Source organism: Panulirus ornatus, chromosome 57 (genome assembly GCF_036320965.1).
Source record: "Panulirus ornatus isolate Po-2019 chromosome 57, ASM3632096v1, whole genome shotgun sequence".
NCBI classification, from domain to species: domain Eukaryota; kingdom Metazoa; phylum Arthropoda; class Malacostraca; order Decapoda; family Palinuridae; genus Panulirus; species Panulirus ornatus.
The window spans coordinates 29,529,151-29,550,894 of NC_092280.1; the positions used below are offsets into that span (position 1 = coordinate 29,529,151).

General features: G+C 42.8%; 1 protein-coding gene across 4 annotated transcripts in view; it reads left to right on the forward strand.

Moving 5' to 3' along the window:
- The window catches only part of Smurf (SMAD specific E3 ubiquitin protein ligase), a 127,387-nt gene that overhangs the window by 80,664 nt on the left and 24,979 nt on the right, over positions 1-21,744 (forward strand). For 2 of the 4 annotated variants that reach the window (XM_071694931.1, XM_071694933.1), the window contains exons 4-6: positions 18,547-18,680; positions 19,531-19,715; positions 21,236-21,336. In XM_071694931.1, the coding sequence (XP_071551032.1) occupies positions 18,547-18,680; positions 19,531-19,715; positions 21,236-21,336 (420 nt within the window). The remainder of the gene's footprint in view (positions 1-18,546; positions 18,681-19,530; positions 19,716-21,235; positions 21,337-21,744) is intronic. The other 2 variants (XM_071694932.1, XM_071694934.1) reach the window with 1 other exon arrangement.

Consider the following 21,744-nt stretch of genomic DNA (forward strand, 5'->3'; position numbering starts at 1 on the left):
GAGAGAGAGAGAGAGAGAGAGAGAGAGAGAGAGAGAGAGAGAGGTTGACACAAGCGAGATAATAAATCTAATAAGGTGATGACGAGTCTGGTGTTGAAGGGCTTGACGCCAAGGGGTGTGTGTATGTGTGTGGGTGGGTGGATGGATGAGTAATGTGGAGCCTAATGACCCACTGGTGAGTCAGTGAGGGCGACGTGTCTGGTCCTGGGGGAGACGCCAGCCAGCCTGTTAGGGGGGGAAGGGGGCGAGCCGGGAGGTTGGAGTTGGGGGTGGGGGGGGGTGTCCTGGCTCCATGTCTGGCCAGTTGTGATGGTTGGTTGGCGGGCGACATGTGTGTGGCTTGCCACTGTCTTTCCTCATAGTGGGAGAGGCCCCTAGGGTTGCTTTCCCCCAGGCTCCCCTGCCCTGGGGGGATATACTAGCTCTGACTAGTCATGCGAGCATTAACTCCAGACGCCCTAACCCATCCAGGATCGTTAGCCACTTCAGCTTTCCAGAAGATAATAAATAAACAGGTGTGGGTTAGATTGGAGGTCTATCCTTGATAGGCCTGACGAGTACCTGGTTTTCCCGGTGAAGGTTTGGAGTACGAGGTTCACCCTGACCTGGTAACCTGGTCGCCTCTGTGAAAACAGCGTCTGGTCCAGGGGTGACATTTCACATCCTCTCATTGAACGTCTGTCCTCTTGCCGAGACAAATAAGATACTACCATGGTTTTGATGACGTGCATTTGGGATCATGGTGACACATTATTATTATTATAGAAGTGATAGTAGTATACCATAGTGGATGCTTGAGAAATGCATTACCCATATTCGGTTGACATCGAGACTTTGGTAGTGTTGTCATGCGTGTGTTCCATACGATTTTTGTTGACGTGCATTACTGGTAGATGGGAATGTTTGGTGTACTAACATTAGGTGTCTCGCAGAAAGGTGTTGATGTTTATAAGTTTGTGAGGTGTGTTTTATCGATAACTGTCTTTTACTTTCAGTTTAGTTTCAGGTGCTCGGCTAGGGATAATTGGAGGCAAGGATAGAGCGGAAAGTGTGTACAATATATCGACATGGATGACAGGTGGGGAGTAGTTGATTTTTTATTTCCACAACTTTTTAGAGGAAAAGTTTTGTGGATTTGTCTAAGGTAATGGTATATATATATATATATATATATATATATATATATATATATATATATAAAGGTATATATGTAACGGTATATATGTTTATCCTGGGGAAAACAGTCGGTCGGAAGTTCCTCCTAAGGGTGATAATCAGGTGGAGCAGTTTTTCCCGCGGAAAATAATTATCAGTAGGAGCAGCTCTTCCTGGGAGGAGTAATGAGGTCGATCGATGACCGTTGCTGGCAGGGGGGGGGGGGTTCACCGGGTACAAACCCGGACTCCGGGGATAGAAACCTACCCAGAAAGGATGTTACTTGGAATCCCACGAGGTTGTTGCTGGGCTCAAGTGTTGCGGGCCTGGGTAGTGAGAGGAACATGATTGTTGTGTGTCTGTGTTGTGTACTGATTGGTCGTTAAAAGGGGGGTTGGAAGAAGCTTAGAGGAGAGAGAGAGAGAGAGAGAGAGAGAGAGAGAGAGAGAGAGAGAGAGAGAGAGAGAGAGAGAGAGAGAGCAGTGACCTTGTTGACTGGTACGTGCCCGCTGGCCCCCACCCCACCCCACATGTGCACCAACATTACCTCCTCCCTTCCCCTTACCATACCCCCCCCCCCCCCCCCCCACACACACACACACACACACACTTGCCCGGCAACACCTGACATGTGAAGTGTTTGTGAAACACTTCTGTCGAAACCAGCATGTTTTTGTCGCCCTGCAACATTTTGCAACGCCCGGGGGACCAAAGGAGAAGTGTTTCATGGAAAGTGCCTCTGAATTTTCGACTTGCTCTTCTGAAAATCAAGAATTAATGACGTCCTTTCAGGAAAAAAAAACAGAAGATATGTCTATCATGTCGACTCACCTTGATGAAGCAGTGTCGATTGATTACCAGTTAGTGATGCTGGTTCGTTGAGGAGTCCCCGGTTCGATTCTCTTAACCTGTTTAACGGATTTCGATGCATCAAGTTATTCCTCCCCATCCCCCGCTGTTATCGAGATATAATAAAGACAATTTTTGTTCTTGAATTTTAGATTTTATTTGTTGTTAGCTGTAACCTCTTGTACGACTCTTGATGTACGACGCTACGACCATATAGTACTTTAAGATCTCTTGAAGTACTGTGTTTGCTAAGGACCTTGAGCATGACAATACGACATTAAGGTATGGTGGCCAGGCGTGTCAGGTAAATCCCTTCGAAGGGTCCTTTTCATACATCGTACTTTCCTGCTCGAGGAACTGACCGGCCAGACTGTGACTGCCCGGACATGGCTATGGTGGACTACAACATAAACATGAGGTGTAACGTAAACTGTATAAGATTACCACCATTTCTTTACCTGACTTGACGAAGCTGGTGTATAGAGGTGTGCATGTGTGTTTTAGGGAGACAATATTGGATGTCCTGCGTCTTTTAAAAGCGTTTGGTGTTGCTCACGTCATTCCTATTTTTCGTCTTGTTATTTTTTAGATATGGATTTTTTGGGGGATATTTTTAAGGATTGTAGGTAGTTTATGGCTAGGTTAAGTAAGATCTGCTGCGGTTGAAATGCGAGAAAAGACACTTCTAATCATCGCACCTTCAAGTGTTTTAAGGTATGTTTTACGTAGTATAATGGTAGTTAATTACGGTAACATTGTGTGAAGTACATGTCTGGTGTCTCACATAGTTATATATACAGTTGCAGTGTGTGAAGTATATTTCGTCAGCCACACACGGTGAAGTGGCGCCACACCGGTGAAATATCAACAATACTGCTGTACGATAACTGTACCCCATGTTGGTGGCAGCTATGATGGCTGCCAGAGTACTGCTGGAGCAAAATTTTTACTCCCTTCAGCTGCGAGCGCGACTCTTTTGTGTGTTTTGTGTTATGAGAGAATCCTCCTCATGAATGGCAGCAACCCAGGGAGGCTTCAGCACTGTGTGTGTGTTAGTGGTGAACGTTTTCGCCGGGTCGGCCCTGCAAACAGAGGACGAACAAAGCATGAAAGGAAGACTGGGGCTCGAGCCTCTAGAGTTGGGTCATTAAACTCCTGGTGACTCGGTCGTGTGGGCGAAAGTTCCTGCGTTATCTAGGCCGTTAACGCTCTTAATTGATCTTAGTTACTTGATATATCTCTTTTACCCAGATACATATAGGAGTTCGCTTTAATACTAAGCAGACGAGATGTGAAACATGCTCTCAGAATTACTTTCACCTTTCAGCGCCATGTTTTGGGACTGTATGATGTGAATTCAGGCATGGTTTTGTGCCTCATATCACAATATATGTAGAAATTTCCTGGATGATGTTTAGCCCCATTTGTTTGAGAACTATCCCAACTTATCTGTAGAATCATGTTGAGAACTGTCTCAGCTTTTTAGCTTTGTTATCTGCAGAGGAGCAACTTGCTAGAGAACTATTTTATCTCTGTAAGGTGTGGAGCCACATGTTTGAGAACTATCCCAGCTTTGCCAGCAGTAAATAGTCCACCCATTATATGACCCGTTGTATAATTTAATTATTATGGCACAGTTCCTGGTTCTTTTTGCGCCCCCTATATTTTTGCATCACCCGGCCTGAGGATGGGAAGGAATGCACGATAAAGTCGTCGCTTTTTTTGTAACGAAAATTATGTGAATGAATTTGTCTGATGGTAATGTTAAATATTATCGACTCGTGCGGTACGAGTGCTGTTCTTGGGCACAGAAATGTCTAAGAGAATATACACCGTTGCCGAGAAATATACTCGTTCGTATTTGCCTCCGCCCACGTCAAATTTAGATTTGACATGTTTCCATGACTGTCATTCAGTTCTTGATAAGGTATGTGCTCAGTGAAAAGTCTTCTTCCTGTGTGTATACCATTTCTCTTATTAGTGTAATATATAGTTAATACGAATTTAGTTTTTAACGTGAGAAAGGATGGCATTTAGTGTATGCCGGTTTTTATACGTTGTTTTTTTTAATGTGATGCTGATGAATGTCGGTATTTTTCCGGTCGAATTCACTTGGGAGACATACCTTAGCTGCCTCACCTCCTCACCGACATATCGAAGGGCCCGGGACGCTGTAGTAAGACCCACGGGAACACGATATGACGACCTTTGAGCACGACGGCACGACCCGTGATCACGACTTACACGATCCGTGGGTATGGCGGCGTGACAAATTCATTTTCAAGAATGATATTCTCGTGAAGACTGAGAGCCTGTCCACAACATGGCGAGGCGCCTGCAGTACGATAGAATCTGTTTCAACTGACTTAGCACATGTGGACATCGCGTAACACACTGTGGGCAGCGCGTAGCACGTGTGGGTATCGCCTGACATGTGGGTATCGCGTAACACGTGTGGGCATCGCGTAGCACATTTGGGCATCCCGTAGCACATGTGGGCATCGCGTAAACACGTGTGGGCGTATCTTAGCACACATTAGTCAGACTATTGTTATAAACGCTACCCAACTTATGGGAAGCGCTAGAAGACGAATTTGAAACTTCTGTCATTGTCTTCACAGCATGTTCCATATTATCATAGCTTCGTTGCCTAGGATTAATCTAGCCACAAAAATATTGGCATTATTCATATCAGATGTATATATGAATGATATCAGATGTATATAAACTCAACTCACTTATGTTTCATATTTTATACTCACTCTCTCAAGTGTCTTCACTTTCAAAGAATTCCTTCTCTAATTATCCTGTAATTGTGACCTCTGACCTGATTTAATGTGATCTGTGTACCCAGGGGAATGCTCCGTCGTCTCCAGAAGTACTATATGGTTGGTGGAGGCGCGCACTAGTTAGATGTGAGGAAACGTGACTCAGGACCAACATCCGATGATGTTAACAGAAAGGTTCTGGACGCTTCCCTAGTGAAGGTCGCGGTGTTGATGCTCATTATATCAGTGTACGTTGCTCCATGTAGCTCACTTACGCTGGCACCCATAGGGAATTTATATTTGGTTTTTCGGCGTGATGCATGAGAGGAGGCGGCGCGGAATTTACTTGGTAGGAGTGGGTTTAACGCACCCTGTTCTCAACGGGAGAGGTCTTGGGGAGGATGTATATGTGGGCGGGATGAGATTTCTGATTCATGCCATGGTGAAGTAGGCTCCCACTTCTAAGATTTTTGTCGCTAGTCATGGAGTAACGGTGCCATGGTGGGGTTCGAACCCTACCTCACAGAATGATGAGATCGCCAGAACCGCATCGCCGTTGCCTGAGAACAGTTAAGTAAGCCTATGTTGGTACACTGAGAAACTGAGATACTGATCGCTCTAACGGTCCAAGGTATACTGAGTTGAACCTTCGAATCCCGTTTAGTGTCCTCATTGGGTACCAGCGGGGTCAGAGCTCGACCCGGAGGGGGAGGGGGGGGGGGACCAGTGAGTCCAGAACATTTCATATCGATCACTTTTATATCAGAGTTGAATGAAAATGATAATGGAAGAACAAGCCTTTACATCGCTGTCAGCACAGTGAGTATAATTTTGTATGTGGTGTCAGTTAAGGGTAGAACTGGTTTTACTTAATTCCTTGAGCAGAGTTGTACTACCACTGCGTATGACTGTTTGACCTTAGTGTTGCGGATGTTGCCGGAGCACGGACTGTGTGTTGCGTGATGATCGGGTAGTGTCATCAAGGGTGTTCTTGAAGGGTTGTTAATAACAACTCTGGGATAATGTAACTTTTTTTTATTGCATGGGTGCATATTTCAAGATAGTGTTGCCCGTGTGTTACTGGGGGTAATGTATATACAGGTTATAGTTATCGGGTTCTTTGACTCAGGTAGTGTTGCGTGGATATTACCAGGGTTGTGTTGATGTTGTGGTGGTGTCGGGCAAATGTTGCTTGATGAGTGGTCTTATCAGGGTGGTCGTTTCCGGCTAGTTCTTGTCATGATGTGGAGATGGTTGTTCGTGTTGTGTTACAGGCACGGTGTTGCTAGGGCTAGTGTTGGTGTTTTTACGACTAGTGTTGTTGCATGACAGTGTTGCATAGGTTGTATGACGGGGATGTGTTGCATAGGTTTTATGACGGGGTTGAGGGGTGCTGTTTCCGTGATGGTGTTGCATAGGTTGAATTACTGGAGATGTTACCATGATAGTGGTGCAGAAACCTATGATTGGGTTGTTGCCATGATAATTTTGCAAAGATTGCATGGTTTGGGTGTTGTTGCCATGATAGTGTTGCAAAGGTTGTATGATTTAAGTTGTTATTGACATTATCGTGTTCCGAAAGTTGAGTTCCTAGGATGGTAGTTTTGCTAAAGTTGAATTCCTGGAGTGCTCTCCTGATGGTGTTTCAAAGATTTGTGGTTAAGGTTGTGTTATGACGAGTGTTGCAAAGATTATGACTGGGTTGTCGTTGCCTTGTAGTGTTGCAGAGTTAGTGGTTGTGGTATTATTGCCAAGGTATTGTTGCTGGGTTGGCTTTCAAAGTCGTACTCGTCAGATCATTATCTCAAATCATCATACAGTCGTGCTGGTGAGGGAGAGGTCGTACCGGCCTGCTAGATGTGGTGTCGTCGCACTGTCGCGCTGGAGGTGGTGTCGTACGGTCGTGCTGGAGGTGGAGATGTCGCACGGCCTTTATGGAGGTGGAGGAGTCGTACGGTCATGCTGGAGGTGACGCCGCACGGTCGTGCTGGAGATGGTGTCGCACGGTCGTACTGGAGGTGGAGGTGTCGCACGGTCGTGCTGGAGGTGGAGTGGTCGGTCGCACGGGTGAGCCTCACTGTCATTAACGCGGCAGCAGGTGTCGGGCGGCCCAGTAGTGTGGGACCGCTGCCGCCAGATGGACACTGCTCGCCTGGCGCTGGTTTATTTATCCCAGAGGGTAATTATCGGTGGTTTGATCCCCGGCGATGAAAGTGTGTTGTGTTACTGGGGAAGGAAACTAGGTAATTAGGTTGTTTTGTGATGTAGGTAATGCAGGCTTGTTGTTTGGTCACGGTGGGGGGTGGGGGGGGAGGCTGTGAGTTGGCTTGAAGAGGAGGGATGTGGCTGCTTGGGGGAGGGGGAGAGGGGTCAGGTGGGCATCCTTGGAGGGGAGTTAGGGGAGGACAGGCGGGTCGCTTTGGGGAGGGGGGAGAGGTCTGGCTGGTGAGGGTGAGGGGAGAGAGGAGTAGGGGGTCTGGCGGGGTTGGGTGTGTGTGTGTGTGTGTGTGTTAGGGCCAGTTTTTATAGCGGTGGTAACGGTCAGGCCTGACATGGCCGCTGCTCCCGCTGTTGACCCCACACCTGGCCACGGCTGACACCAACTGACGCACCCCCCACACTCTCCTGACACCCACCTGGCCGTCTAACACATCTAACGCTATGGTGACACCACTTGCACCCCACGTTCTGCTGACACCACCTGACGCACTCCATCTTTTACTGACGCACCCACGCTCTGCTGACACCACATGACGCATCCCACGCTCTGCTGACACCACCTGGCTACAGCTGACACTCCTCACGCTCTACTGACACCACCTGCTCACAACGCACACACTAACTGACATCATCCGCCCACGTGTCTCTTGTGTTGACATCCCTTGCCAACGCCTCACACTGTCCTGACAACCGCTGGCACAGTTCACACAGTGCTGTCACCACCAGGCTGAGCTTTTACGTAATATGTATAAAATAGTTTTTTAGGATTTATATTCCTCCCATAAAAGAGTAACCAATAGTATTTTTGTGCCGAGATAAAAGTGTAGCGTTCTAACGGTTGAAAGGTTTTGTTCCCTGGGTGTATTTTGTGTGATTGTTCAGCTGGGTATTGATCCAGGATTATAAGATATACCTAGACCTCGAGTAAACACTCGAGAGAGAGCGTAGCAGTCGTTTCTCCCCGGGGACCAAAGGCTGGCTGGTCGGATTTTACGGGACCTTTTAAACATTATTCCCGTAACTAGGTTAACTCAGTGATACGATGCAAAATATGATTTACCAGTGAGGAACACGTTTTGTTGATGCTTGGAGCCTATTGTTTAGTAGTAATATACTTATGGGTTACTTAATCTGAAGTGATTGAGATTGTCTTATCCTAAGCTACCGTAGCCTACCCTCTTCTAAGTTTGACATAGCATGTGCCCTAACAAGCTAGCCAGCTTACCCTAACCGAAATAGGTTGTCAAACTTGGAGTAAATCTGATGCAAGACACGTGTCGGATATGATGCGAAACCTCTTGAGAATTGGACGGACCTATTTATGCGTATACTACATGAAGTAATAAGATACGAGACGTGGAATGGATAGGATGCAAGACCTGTTACTATCAGTAAAGTGCGAGACATTGATACTAAGAAGATTGGAGTAGCACTCATAAGATAAAAGGCCAGTAATAAGTCTCCATGGGTTCCGGGACCTTGTGTTGCTGGAGTGCGGGACTCGGTAGTACTTGTGGTAATAACACCAGTAAATAATATGATTTCATGTCACTGTAAGGGGGAAAAAGTTACCTCTATCGTCGTTAAACCGTTTGTGACCGTGTGATGCAGAGGGAACGCTCGGGGGTTGGGGGGAGGGGGTGAACGCATGGAACAAATGTGCCTTTTGTTCAGTCTTTCTAGCACGTGACACACACACACACACACACACACACACACACTGTCACCTGGTGTGCTATTGAAAACGGTGCACCTAGATGACTCCTTTGTAAATACAATGCAATAAGAATCGAACGAATTTTCCACGCCGCTGCACGTAGTAAATATACCCTCGCGTAAATTCACGTCGGATAAGTCGCGTAATCGACCACTCCATATTGACTGATGGCAGACCGGCTGTCCTACCTCATTCAGGAAAGCCACTTCAGAGCTTTATGCAGAGATTTCAAGATTTTTTTTTTGTTTTGTTTTTCATCTTCATGACATTGCAGTACGATTTGTGACGGTATTAATGGTGAGGAATCATAGTGATAATAATTATAAGATAATAATGATAATAATAACAATAATGATGATAATGATAATAATAATAATAATAATAATTATTATTATTATTATTATTATTATTATTATTATTATAATACGTTCCTCTAGTAATCATCGGTACAGAATTACAAGATTATAAATATAAACGAAATAAAGTAGCTAGGTAAGATCTTTGGTATTATAAAGGGATCTTCATATATATATGTCTTATTTGCTGTACTGGTAGCAGCAGGCATTGTAACTTGAAAATGTGTGTATAGGCATTAGGTCAGGCATGTATACTTATATAACAGCAGTAGCAACATTGGGCCAGGATGTTTGTGACCGTGATTACTGATTCCATAAACATTTATATGGTGTATATACAAGAAAATGTCTGTGGAGAGAAACATTGTTTACGTATGCGAAGACCTCTTGAAAGGAAACTTAACGTTAAGAAACTTTGTAATACGTTCCCCACTTTCTGAAGCGTTGTGAACTGTAAAGACATTGTGGGGTTGAAAGTTCACATCGTTCAAGTCATTTGCCTCTTGACTTGAGCCTTAAAGAAATAGTAATCCGGGGTGACATTACCCCGCTTCGAAAATACACATATGCGTGAGCACGCACACATCGCGTTCTCTCTCTCTCTCTCTCTCTCTCTCTCTCTCTCTCTCTCTCTCTCTCTCTCTCTCTCTCTCTCTCTCTCTCTCTCACACACACACACACACACTAGGGGGATACATGATTTACACACATTATACTTCCTTGAAAAGTTTTAGTTGGTCAGATATTTTAGTGTCCATTCTGAACTGTTTATGACTTGGTTGCGTATAGAATCTGTACTCAACATTTCCTCTGTTTTATGACTGTAAAATCGCCGTAAATTTGGAGACCTGAAGCGTTGAAACTTGCCGTCTTAGAATACGATACGGGTAATTGTGGTTATTGAAGGAAAGTAACATCAGTAGAAATAAGATCACAAGAAAATATATTTTGACGGTGAGGTTGGCGCCTGGTTTGTGGATAATGACGTGTCAGCCCGGCTTGTGGTTGAAGAGTTAACGCTCGTGGAAAGTTCGTCTGGGAATCATGAGCGACGATGAGCCTAGCGGACGGACGGACGGACTAGCTTTCGTTCCCGGTCAAGAGTTGCACAGTCGGGAAGTTGGAAGCCGTACACGTCTGGAGGAGAACGTTGGGGATAAACTTATCCTCCAGGTCATCTGAGCGGGGACATCGTCCTAGTGTGTCTGCGGTGTAAGGAAGTCATGGTGGCGTGAGCAGGATTTGCTGGGGCGCTCCTCTTCCGCTCCTGCTGTTGTTGCCGGTGGACGGAGAACTGGGTCAGCCGGGGAGATGCAGACAACGCGGGGAAGAAGTGATGACAGTTTGTAATGCACCGGTGATGATGCTGTGGATAATGACACTGTGGATGATAATGAATAATGATGATAATGATAACCATCTAACATTATACTGGATGCTGACTTTACAAGTGATGGTTATGTAATAGTAGTAGTTCTTGTAAGAGCAAAATAATTCGTAAAAGTGATAATCATAATCATAAATTGACCGTAAGCGAAGACGTGTTTGAAATATAGAGGTAGGATTGAGCCAGGCTGTAGAAGTAGACTATGGTCCCGGAAACTCTTAATAGCAAGGTGTGGAGACACCCCGAAGCCCTGAATTGCAGGGTTAGGAAGGGCCCCCGGGAACCTTTGGCTGCACGGATAGAATAGGGCCTCCAAAACCATGGCGAACTGCTGGGATAGAGAACGGCTCTCGAAGCCCTTGATTGCGGGGTTAGAGAAGGCCCCTAAAGCCTTGGTTGTAGGGAGAGAGAAGGGCTCCAGCACCTCCTGGCTCTTCTGGTAGAGAAGGGCACATGAAACCTCTGGATGCAGGGTGTAAAAAAAAAAAAAAAATGATACACGAAATGGGTAGTGTGTGGGGAAGTAAAGTTCGTTCTCCTAATTGTGTATACTTGATAGTCGCCTAGCGAGGATAATAATAACAATGACAGCTTCTGAATACTAGGGTGATTTCCGACCCTTTTTCCCACAGTTACATGTGAGAAGTCACTATTCAAGGTTTTCATGTCCTTGACTTACACATATATTCGAGTTCTCTGTTTCTCAGCGTCAGAAAAAGACTTGTAGAGCGTATTTTGAGCTGCGGTTAATTCAGCCGGAGTGGGTTTGCATGAGTTAAGTAAATAGGTCACTGTGTCGATTCCATGTTCCTGAAGTTATTTTATGCTGTTTATTCTTGTTTTTGTAGTGTTGTATTTCTTTTTGCTTCACTAGTTTTATTCTTTGTGTTTTTTATTCATTTTTTAGTATACATTCATTATTGTCATTATTATTTGTTTTGTATAAGCGTGCGTTAACGGATTAGCTGGTTTGTGAGAGAGGTTGAAGTGTAGGTTGCTCAGTGTAGGAGGAAGTCACTGCGAGCTTTATATAATATTTAGGTAATATAAAAGGTTTATAAAAATTCCGAGAATATCAGTTTAGAAACTGCACTTACTTGGATTTCGAAAGTTTTGTAAGATTATATAGCCTAGGAGAAGGGGGAGCATTATTTTTATTTCATAGATATGTTATGTATTCTGGCTTGATTGGAACGTTATCTGCTGTTAGTAAATTCAGCTGCATACAAACGTAAAGGGAACCAGTAGTCCCCAATTACTGTATACCAAGCCTTTAACTTCAAAGTTAACAGTTTTGATGGTTTGATGTAAAATTTCCTGGCGTACATCGTTTTAATTGATGGCTAACCGAACGCTAGGGTGAGTCTGGCTTGTAAACAGTGACATTTGTACACTGAATAGGTGTGTGTGTGTGTGTGTGTGTGTGTGTTTTATTGGATTTAATGGCTATTAACAGCTGAAGGTTATTAAGCAAAAGTCTGTAAGTGAGGACCGCTAAATGCAAAATGTTTTGTTATGACGAAAGCTGTTGCTCTTAACAAGGGGCGTTTGGGAGTGTGTTAAGTGCTAGCTGAGACACTTTCCCCTTCACTCTGGTCGACTTTCACTCAAGTATTTTGTGGAGTTCGCTTGCGTGTCGACGTAGCCTTCAGGAAGAGTTGAACGCTCAACGTCACATGTGGTTGGGGTTAGGGTTGCTCCCACTGGCAAGTCAGACATGGAAGACTATGGAGCTCTACCTCTAAAATCCAAAGGTGCAATATGCACACACAAAAAAGAGAAAACCTTAAATACCTGGAGTCCAAGACTCTTCAACGCCTTGCCTGCAATCGTCAGAATCACCATGTGATGCACAGTGAAGTTTCAGAGAGCCTTGAACAAGCATTTACAAAGTTTACCAGATCAGCCAGGCTCTGAAGGCTACGTAGGCCTGCAGGCTGTGGCTTCCATCAGCTTGGTCGACCAGTGACCCAACCCAGCAGCATGGTGGTAGAAGAACCCCGAAGGCTTTACCGGGTATTCACCACCAGCTATGCCGAATTACCTCCGCTGAATGTAAGTAATTCATCCACTTTACCTGAAGGAGACCAGAGACATAGATACTCCAATTAAGTTTTACTTTAATGAAGGCAGAGGCACAGACCAGGTTCATTTATTTACCAGTCTTTGTTACTGAACTCGTGACGGTTTGAATTGACCGAGGATGGCTGAGTACCACAGTGGAACCTTGATATATAATGTTGGCCGGGAGCCTCTATCCTGGAGATGACGATGGTGAAGGATGGAACCCGGGCACCAGCAACGACAGAAGCTGTACAAGTTGCCTCATTTGTAGAGCCAGCTGAAACTGCAATTGTTGTATTAGTAGTATTCATTGCAGTAGTTGTAGTAGTAGGAGCAGCTTGTGTTATCCTCAGGTGTAAACACACGAGCTTCATCAGTGTTAGAAGGTTACTTTTACCTAAGAATAGAACTCGCAGCAGATACATCTGTAATGATACCTAACATTAAGTTAGGAACTGCAAGTTAAGCTGTTGTAATAGCTTATCTTAACGTACAGTTGAAACAGCAGCAGCTATAACAGCTGTATTAAAAGCATTTGCCAGAAGTTGCCTACATTGCCTGACAATAATGTCCATAGCAGTAGTAGCAGCAAGTGATATGTGTAGTATTGTATATCACCTATATGATAGAAACGGTAGCACCGGCAGCAGAGCCAGTAGCACTAAGAGCAATACGAATGAGAGGGAGGCGGGGTGAGCCAGGGAGGGTGGAGGAGAAAGAAGAGGAGGCCATCGACTTAGTGTCAGGTGTTGGACGGCTCCCGCCTCTCCCATAACAAGGGACCCTGTGAGTGAGACCCCCAGGGGGTCGCCCCCCCCCCCTTCCCCCTCTCATCCCCTGCAACACCAGTGCTCTCAACTCCAGTGTTCCCTACGGATAAACATGGCTGTTTCTTGTGATAAAGGAAAACATTGTTTTATTTGCCTTGTGGATGTGTGTGTGTGTGTGTGGGGGGGGGGGGGGGGGGACAAGAGCGACTGAGGGGTTGTTAGGTCGCGCAGATCGTGTGTACGTTTAGTATTGTGTATAAAGGATTCGGTCAGTACATGAGAGAAGCGAAAACCAACTCCTGCCGAAGGCGGTGAAGTTTTAAAATTCACAGGAGGTCTTGAAGGGATGAGGAGATGCCTGGCTTAGTAAGAGGGAGTAAGAAAGACGAAGCTAATATTGGAACGCGAATCTTGGAAGTTGGGAGAGGCTTCGCGCGAAGGCTTTACCAAAAGTGTTCTGACTCTTCAGGAATACTGATAATGGTGGATAGGACGGGCCGTGCATGACTCGGGTAGCACGAGTGCGAATCTCTCTCTCTCTCTCTCTCTCTCTCTCTCTCTCCAGGAAAACTAAAAAGATAAGCGGTTATTTTGCACACTATTCTGCTGCACTGATGTGAGGTCAAACGCTGTTTTACCCAAGTTTTATTGTCAACATTGTTTATCTACCCTTGCCGGTCAAGGAGGGTTAATCGTTATGGGCTGGTTCGGTCAACATTGCCTGGTGGCGGGTGTGAGCACTTCCCCGTCTCTGGTGGACTTGGTAAAATTAGAATTGAACTTTTCGCTTACCATAATGTGTCTATACGTGTGTATCTTCTGTCTGTGTCTTGCTATTTGCGAAAGCTTTTCTTTTGTTGAAAAAGTCGTTCAGTCTAGTAATATAAATGACTAAAAAAGTTGATTTAAGTAACTTGTTGGCAGAGTAGTATTTTTTGACCTGCCGGTGCCGACCAGTTGGCAAAATGAAAGCTAACAATCCCCTCCTTTATAAAGGGGGTAGGGGGAGTGAGGGTAAGAGGTGCTCGTCCCACCTGTAATGATTAGCTACCATAGTAGACTTAAGACAATTGGAATAGCTGTGGCGTAGGGAGGGTGGGGGGGGGGTGATTGAAAAGTACAGAAAGAGGGACATTTACTGTACCAGATATCCACATATTAGGGAAAGTTTTAGAAGGGTTTTACACGTAAACCGTTTAAGACGAGGTAAACCGGCAACTGGGTCGGTCACGAAATGGCGACCTAATTTCGTATGATAGGCTTGACCAGTGTAGCGTACCTTCTGTGCGCGATATTGATTCTCTGGAGCCAGTCTCAGGGCAGGTCTTACCTTGAATTTTTATGGCTCTGCACTAATAGGGAGCTTTATTAAAGACAGTATCTTACTGGGGATGATGCTTCCTTAATAGGATATTGATATATCTTTAAAAATTGTGGGGGAAAAAATAAATGAATTGTGGTTACAGCCATTTTTCTTTACTTTTTAGTTTCGTCACAGATGTCTGTGATTTTATATATATATATATATATATATATATATATATATATATATATATATATATATATATATATATATATATATATGGCTAGGGGTAGGGGTACGTATTGTGGATGTCATAATGTAGACCTGAATAGTTTGTATTAAAGAATATGTTGGAAAAGCTAGGGACCTTGTTTTTATTAACTACAACGAAATTTCAATTAAACTGTTGTATTAGTTTGTCTCATGAAGCATGTAAGCATACCCTACTGTGTTAATTGTTGGTCGTTATCATAGTGGTCCTGCTTCATAGAAGAACGGTGGGTCTGAACCAATTAGTTCCGTTCTTGGTTGAACGTCTGTCTGGTGGAGTGAGCTACGTCCTTGGGATTAGGCCTGAGATCCTCCTCCCAAGCCGAATCCCAGCTTTAAGAACAACAGTAAGGGTACGGCTTGCATTGGGGTCGGTCGTGAGTATTGAGACATTAGGACCAACATTCATTCGGCTTCTTAGCCGAGTACGGCAAGGGGCCATGCAAGGGGAACTCTGGAGGAACGGCGACAACAGGACAGCTTTTATACGAATACGGTGAACAGGACGGGCTTTTATATGAATACGGTAAACAGGACGGGCTTTTATATGAATACGGTAAACAGGACGGGCTTTTACATGAATACGGTAAACAGGACGGGCTTTTATATGAATACGGTAAACAGGATGGGCTCTTATATGAATACGGTAAACAGGACGGGCTTTTATATGAATACGGTAAACAGGACGGGCTTTTATATGAATATGGTACATCAGGAGCTTTTATATGAATACGGTACAGTTATTTAGTTATACAAATACCTGACAGTTTTATCACCTTAGCAACCGTTCCTTTTGTTGACCTTTTGCGAAACATTGCATCAACCCGGCTTTGAGTAGAAAATTAGAGAATTGAAGAACCACTTTGATTGATATTCATTATACAGTCTTGTGTTGTATTTATTAGATATGTGGCCCTCAGAAAAGCAAGGATACATTACGAATGCGCGCCCATGCCCGTAGGCTCACGGACAAACGTACACACCCAGATATTAATCCAAAGAAGTATAGGGCAATCGTACTTTACGTTGAAACAAACCAGTTGACAGATGAACTTGGGAAGATTACCGGGAGTAATAAAAGTGAGAGTGAGATGGGGGACGGGGGAAGGGTGTTGGTTATTACCGAACAAGAACGTTATGGCAATGAGTGAGCAGTGCTGCCACACGGTGTCTCGATATTTGATAATCTGATCCTGGCTCTGGAGGTTAATAGATGGCTGTCACTCGCTGTGCATACTGTACATGTAAGTTATATTCCAAGTTAAATGCATTGAATTCTTTGTTGAGGACTGTCGTTCCCTCCTTGAGCTGTACAGTATATAATAAACGTACTGAATTGTTTTATGTATTTTATACAATTATTCTGATCTTTTTAATCTGCTTAAAGGGGGAAAATATAGTTATATGTGCGTCTACTTAATTGTCTCATTAATTTACCCAAGTGGCCAACAAAGCGACAGGTCTATTGTATCAACATCGTAGAGCACTGACATATTTATACTTATTCAATTTTCTCTACCTGCAAAAGTCTGTTAATCTCTGTCGTTGAACAAAATTCAGTTGATTGTTGCTCCTATCAGTTATATGTTATCAAATACTTACATCATGTGTTTATGAAAATATGATAGTCGGTCTCATAAAAAAAGTCCATTCAGTTTTATGAGAATTGGACTGATCTTAGTGATACAAGATCCAAATAACTCATAAGGTTAGATTTCCCAAATTACAGTGTGTTCTTGCATATCATTCATGTGTTGAACTTTTCATCATTACCTTAGTGAGTCTGCGTGTTATTTCCCCCCCCCCCCCCCCCCCCCCCCCTTGAGCGAACTCGGGGGACGTGCCTGGTTGAGTTGTAATATACTATGCATTTTTCAGTCGTCTACTAAGGGGCCACATAGACCTTGGTGTAGGTTAAACAGTTACCACGATAAACACGTTTACCGTCGTCTGCTGCATATGTTAAACGTTTGTAAAGAATTACCGTAATTGGGACAATTCTGTTTCCAAAAGTAAGTGGGAACTGCACTGTCAGAAACATGGATCAGTCCCTCACCCCAGGAGATTAGCCAGGTTTAGCTGCAGGGTTGAGAACAGCTTACGAATCCAGCTTAAGACACTCACAGTATTTCAGGTTTGCTAAATGGTATGTGGACCTGTTGCCATGTTCTTATATTGCATATTCTATGGAGACGGGCAAATTTAAGTGCGTAGAAAGCCTACACACAAATGACACAATAATTGCAGAAACGCCACTAGGCAAAGGAAACATGAGAATCCTGAGCGCTTTCTTGTATTACCACATTTTCAGACTAGTTTCTGTGGGAGGAAATGGATATTATAGAGGAAGCATGGAATGGGGTCATGTAACCTTGTAATTAGTGAGAAGCAAGGTTGGCACAAGGGTCTGCGTGACCCACCTTAACTGACCTTGACCTGACATCTCCCGGATGACCTCACTTCAGTAAAACCGGACACAAGCTTGAGTTACATAATGCAACTTAAACTCAAGAACAGTTGATAAAACGTTTTGCAATTTCTTCAACAGTAGATGGATCTAATTTGTACATGCCTTGGTTGATATTTAATACATTATCATGTGTAATTATGCTGAATTTTGTTATGTGTATATTACTACAAAGAACTATAGAATAACATATGCAGTTATATGTGACTTGAAAAATGGTATTAATATGGAATACAATATTTAAGAAGCCATGAACTGTAGTAGGGTTGGAAGTATAGTAACCCAGTTCACGCTTTGTAATAACAGACCATGGAATGTAGTGCAGATGATAGCGCAATACTGTCGAAATGACTTCAGGGGGCTGTTGTAAAGTGAGGTATTAGAGTAGAGCAGTGTGCGGGAGGGATTTATGGCGGAGTGCTTGGTAGAGTTGACCAGGGAGAGAGGAAGAAGACCTGGGTGTGGAGAGAAGGTGGGAGGTTGGTGGCGGGGGGTGGTTGTGGGGTGAGGGTAGCAGAGGCCCTGGTGTCAGTTTTCACTTCTCGGGCCAGTCGGGATTTATGATAAGCCGGTCTCTTCCTGCTACTGCTGCGGTCTTCCAGCGGCCCGTTGTATCACTAGCAAGAATGGATAACGTACTACACACACACACACACACACTAGCGAGAGTGGTCCACCTCATATAGTGTTGCAACAGACCGCCACGCCACAAGCCAAACTTAGATACAACGTTGATGGAAGCGGTGTCTAATTTCTCATTCTTTTAGTGTTAATTGGTTTAGTCTCACGTTCGGACGGCATTCGTTGTGTGCACATGTAGGGCGTATTTTTCCCCCATGGTGGTTTAGAAAAGCTGTGGGAAGAGATTAAGTGGATCTTATTATGGTGTGAGTACTTGATGTGCAACATTTCACCACTGTCGAATTGCAGACATTATTTCAATACACTTTAGATTAACAATTGTTTTCCCCGAGCGAGATAGATTAAGCGGGGTACAGTTAAGGCTTCAAAAGCTGACCGCTCGCCTTCCATATTTTCAAGTATAGAAAGGAAAATATATAGTATGTTAACGTGAATTACCTGTACATTAGAACCAATCTAAAAATTTACCAGATTACAAAAGAATCTGCAGACCTTAGTTTTGCTCTTGCCCGTGTATTTAGGAGGTCCGTCCCTCTCCCATCCCCATGTATTTAACACACACTACTTTTGCATTGCAGGTACGTTGGTAAGGGAGATGGGATAACCATCAGTGTGTGGAATCGACGCAAGATTCACAAGAAGGCGGGCAGTGGCTTCCTAGGCTGCGTTCGCATTGTTTCTTCTGCCATACACAGACTCAAAGACACCGGATGTAAGTCTTTTTTGGTTTGGCAACCCTTAGAACTAGTTTGAATAACATTTCACACAAAGTCAGGCGTCAGTTAATGATGAATTTCAAAAAGGTCGCAAGCACGGTGTATATTGAATTTTAGCCTATGATGTATATAGTTATTAATCTTTTTTTTGTAACTCCTGATTCCTTCCTCATGGAGCTGTTCATTTTCATCCTCGGCTGTTTTTATCTTTCTCCCAAATACCATGTTGTAGCTTTTTTCTTACTGCTTTGTTTATTATGTCCATCTCCATTTATCCTATTCTTGATCATTCACCCTTTTTCATTAATTCTTTTTTGTTAAAATCTGGACTTTCTCTTTATCCTCTCCTTTCTTTTGTCTTCTTTTCTGTTCATCAATCTCTCATGTCTTTCTTCTGTCACATTATTCCCTTTTTGTGCTCTTTAATCTTTCTCTGTTTAAACATTTTCCCTTGGTGTTCATGTCTCCTTTTGCCACTTTTTCAGTTACATGTATGTTCTGCTTTTGTTTTCTGTATTTGTGATATCTCTTCTTTTGTCTAACATCTCCCCCTCTCATTTGTCTTTCCTGAGTTTTCACTTCATTTAATTTTTCATTTCCATATACTTATTTTTGTTTCATTTCTCATCACTTGTCTAGTATATCTGGATTTAGTTATCTCTTTTTCTAACTTGTACATCTTATCCTCCTGTGCCTCATGTTTCTTTCTCTTTCCTCAATTTTCATGTCTTTTCCAGTACATTTTCTCTACTCCTTCCTCCTATGTCTACCTTGTTTCTCTTATTTATGGCTCCTTTCTTAGTATATTATATTCTCCTCTTTGAATCTCTTTTGTTTGGACTCCAGTGAATACCTGCCTCCCTCTGTCAGATCAACGGCTGGACTTAACACGAATTGGCCATGATGACTGTGAGCCAGTACGAGGGCAGATAGTTGTATCTCTCATGTCCCGTGATGGCCGGGGCACTGGTTCCCACAATGCCGTTGTTGATACACTGGGGAACCTTTCCTCACCAGATGACCTACCTGAGGTGAGTAACTCTGAAATATATGTGGATGCCAAGTGGGTATGATGGGAGGACCTTTGAACTGACTCATAAGGGTTAGGTTAAAGGCTAAGCCATCATTCCTGAATGTCATGCCTTTGTGCTCAAGGGGTGAATGGGCTGTGCATGTGGTTACATTATAAACTTACTGCCTGTGCATTTAAAATCCCATTCTAGACAGGCTTAAAGGAAAATGCCATGAAGTTTCGGTATTTTCTCACAACCTCTGAATAATTTACTGACTTTGAAAGTTTAAAAAGAATATAAAGAATTTCAATAATTCATTATTAAAGGAAAAATGTATTTCACAGTTTTGGAACCCTAGAAATACGACCTTTGTTATTATCATGAATACACACAAGCAGGATTATAATTTATCTTATTTTTATGAGCTCCAACTGAGTTATATTGTGCAGTAGGTGTCATCTGTTCTTATGTTGTATTGTGGATGGGGAAAGATATACCCTTGTTTGTAATATGGCTAGTTCAGTCACTTGCTGTAGCTTGAAAATACAATTTACTTTTGTATGATTAAACACCAGTTCAGCTCTTTTCAGTAATGTATATGACACTTTCTATAGTTTTTATTTCAATTTTTCCTCCTTTTGGTACTCATGATCTTTATATTGAATCTGTATATTGTCCTTTGCCTTTTCGTTGGGAGATTTTATATATACATTCCACTTGATGATGTCATAACCATGAAGATGATAATGTTTTGATGTTTTAGATTACAAAATCAATGAATCTTTGCTCATTGGGTCATGAGACTTTATGTGCTCAGTGTTTTGTTACACTGAATGTTTGATCATATCAGATAAGGGACACATTGAGGGCTAAATGTTTAATATGATGGATTATGAACTGTCTTTTTAACATGATTTTAGATATCATGCACAGTTTCGTCATACATAGAAAAGATAAAATCTTTCAGTTAGTATGTATTAAATGATTTTTTTTTTAGGTGACTCTATGTTAGATTAAAGAGAATGGTAATGATCAAAATGTTGCAGTACTGTAGTAGTGATAGTGAAAGTAATGAAAATGAAAATAATTATGGTAAAAATTAAGATTAGGTGATGATATTGTAAACCAGAAAGCATTTTGTGTAAGTTTTAAGTACTAAAACATCGAAGTTTAAACTTGCCTGCTTTATGAATTTTTCCTTTTTTTTTTTTTTTTTTTTTTTCTTTTTTATTTGGTGTTGACCAGTAAAGTAAGAAATAAAGTATCTATCTTACCAAGCAGCTTTTCAGATATCACTTTAACCTCGGTTCTTAAAGGCCTTTAGGAAAGGTAAGTTAAAAGCATTCAGATGTCAGATGATTGGAATACTGTTAAGTTTATTGAAACGTAATGAGTTTTATTGAATAATCATAAGATAATTTAAAGTTTTTCACAGCTTTACTCAGTTGTTCTTTAGTATTTGCCTCCAAAGATGAATCTGATCATGTGAGAATAAAAATGTTAATTGGGAATATCATGCTAAATCTATCACCTTTCAGGGTTGGGAAGAACGAAGAACAGCTAATGGTCGTATATACTATGTAAACCACCATGACCGCACTACCACATGGGAGCGGCCAACATTACCTGCTCACATGACGTATGTAAACATCTTGTTTAATGCAGCTCCTGATCCACTCCAGATCATTCCTTCCTTAGAAGTACATGACTAGAAAACCCAGCCCTGTGCTTGAGCTATACCTACTGAGATCAGTTTTCACCTAGTTTTAAGGAAAATCTCAAATGTAAGATTTTATGGAGAAGCATTTCTATTCTGGACCCTTCAGAGAGTTGGAGACAGATTTTAGTTTTGGTTCTTGTTTAATATGTTGATCATTTGCCATCCAGGTTTTATATTAGTTCATTTTCCATTGCCTATGCTTTTGCTAATGTACAATGCCATAGCTTATTTAAATTTTTTTGCAGCAAGAATAGTAATTTGATAACATCCACTACAAGTACAAGATCTCCAGTCTGACCTTATAAAATCTGAAAGCCTTTTGAACTT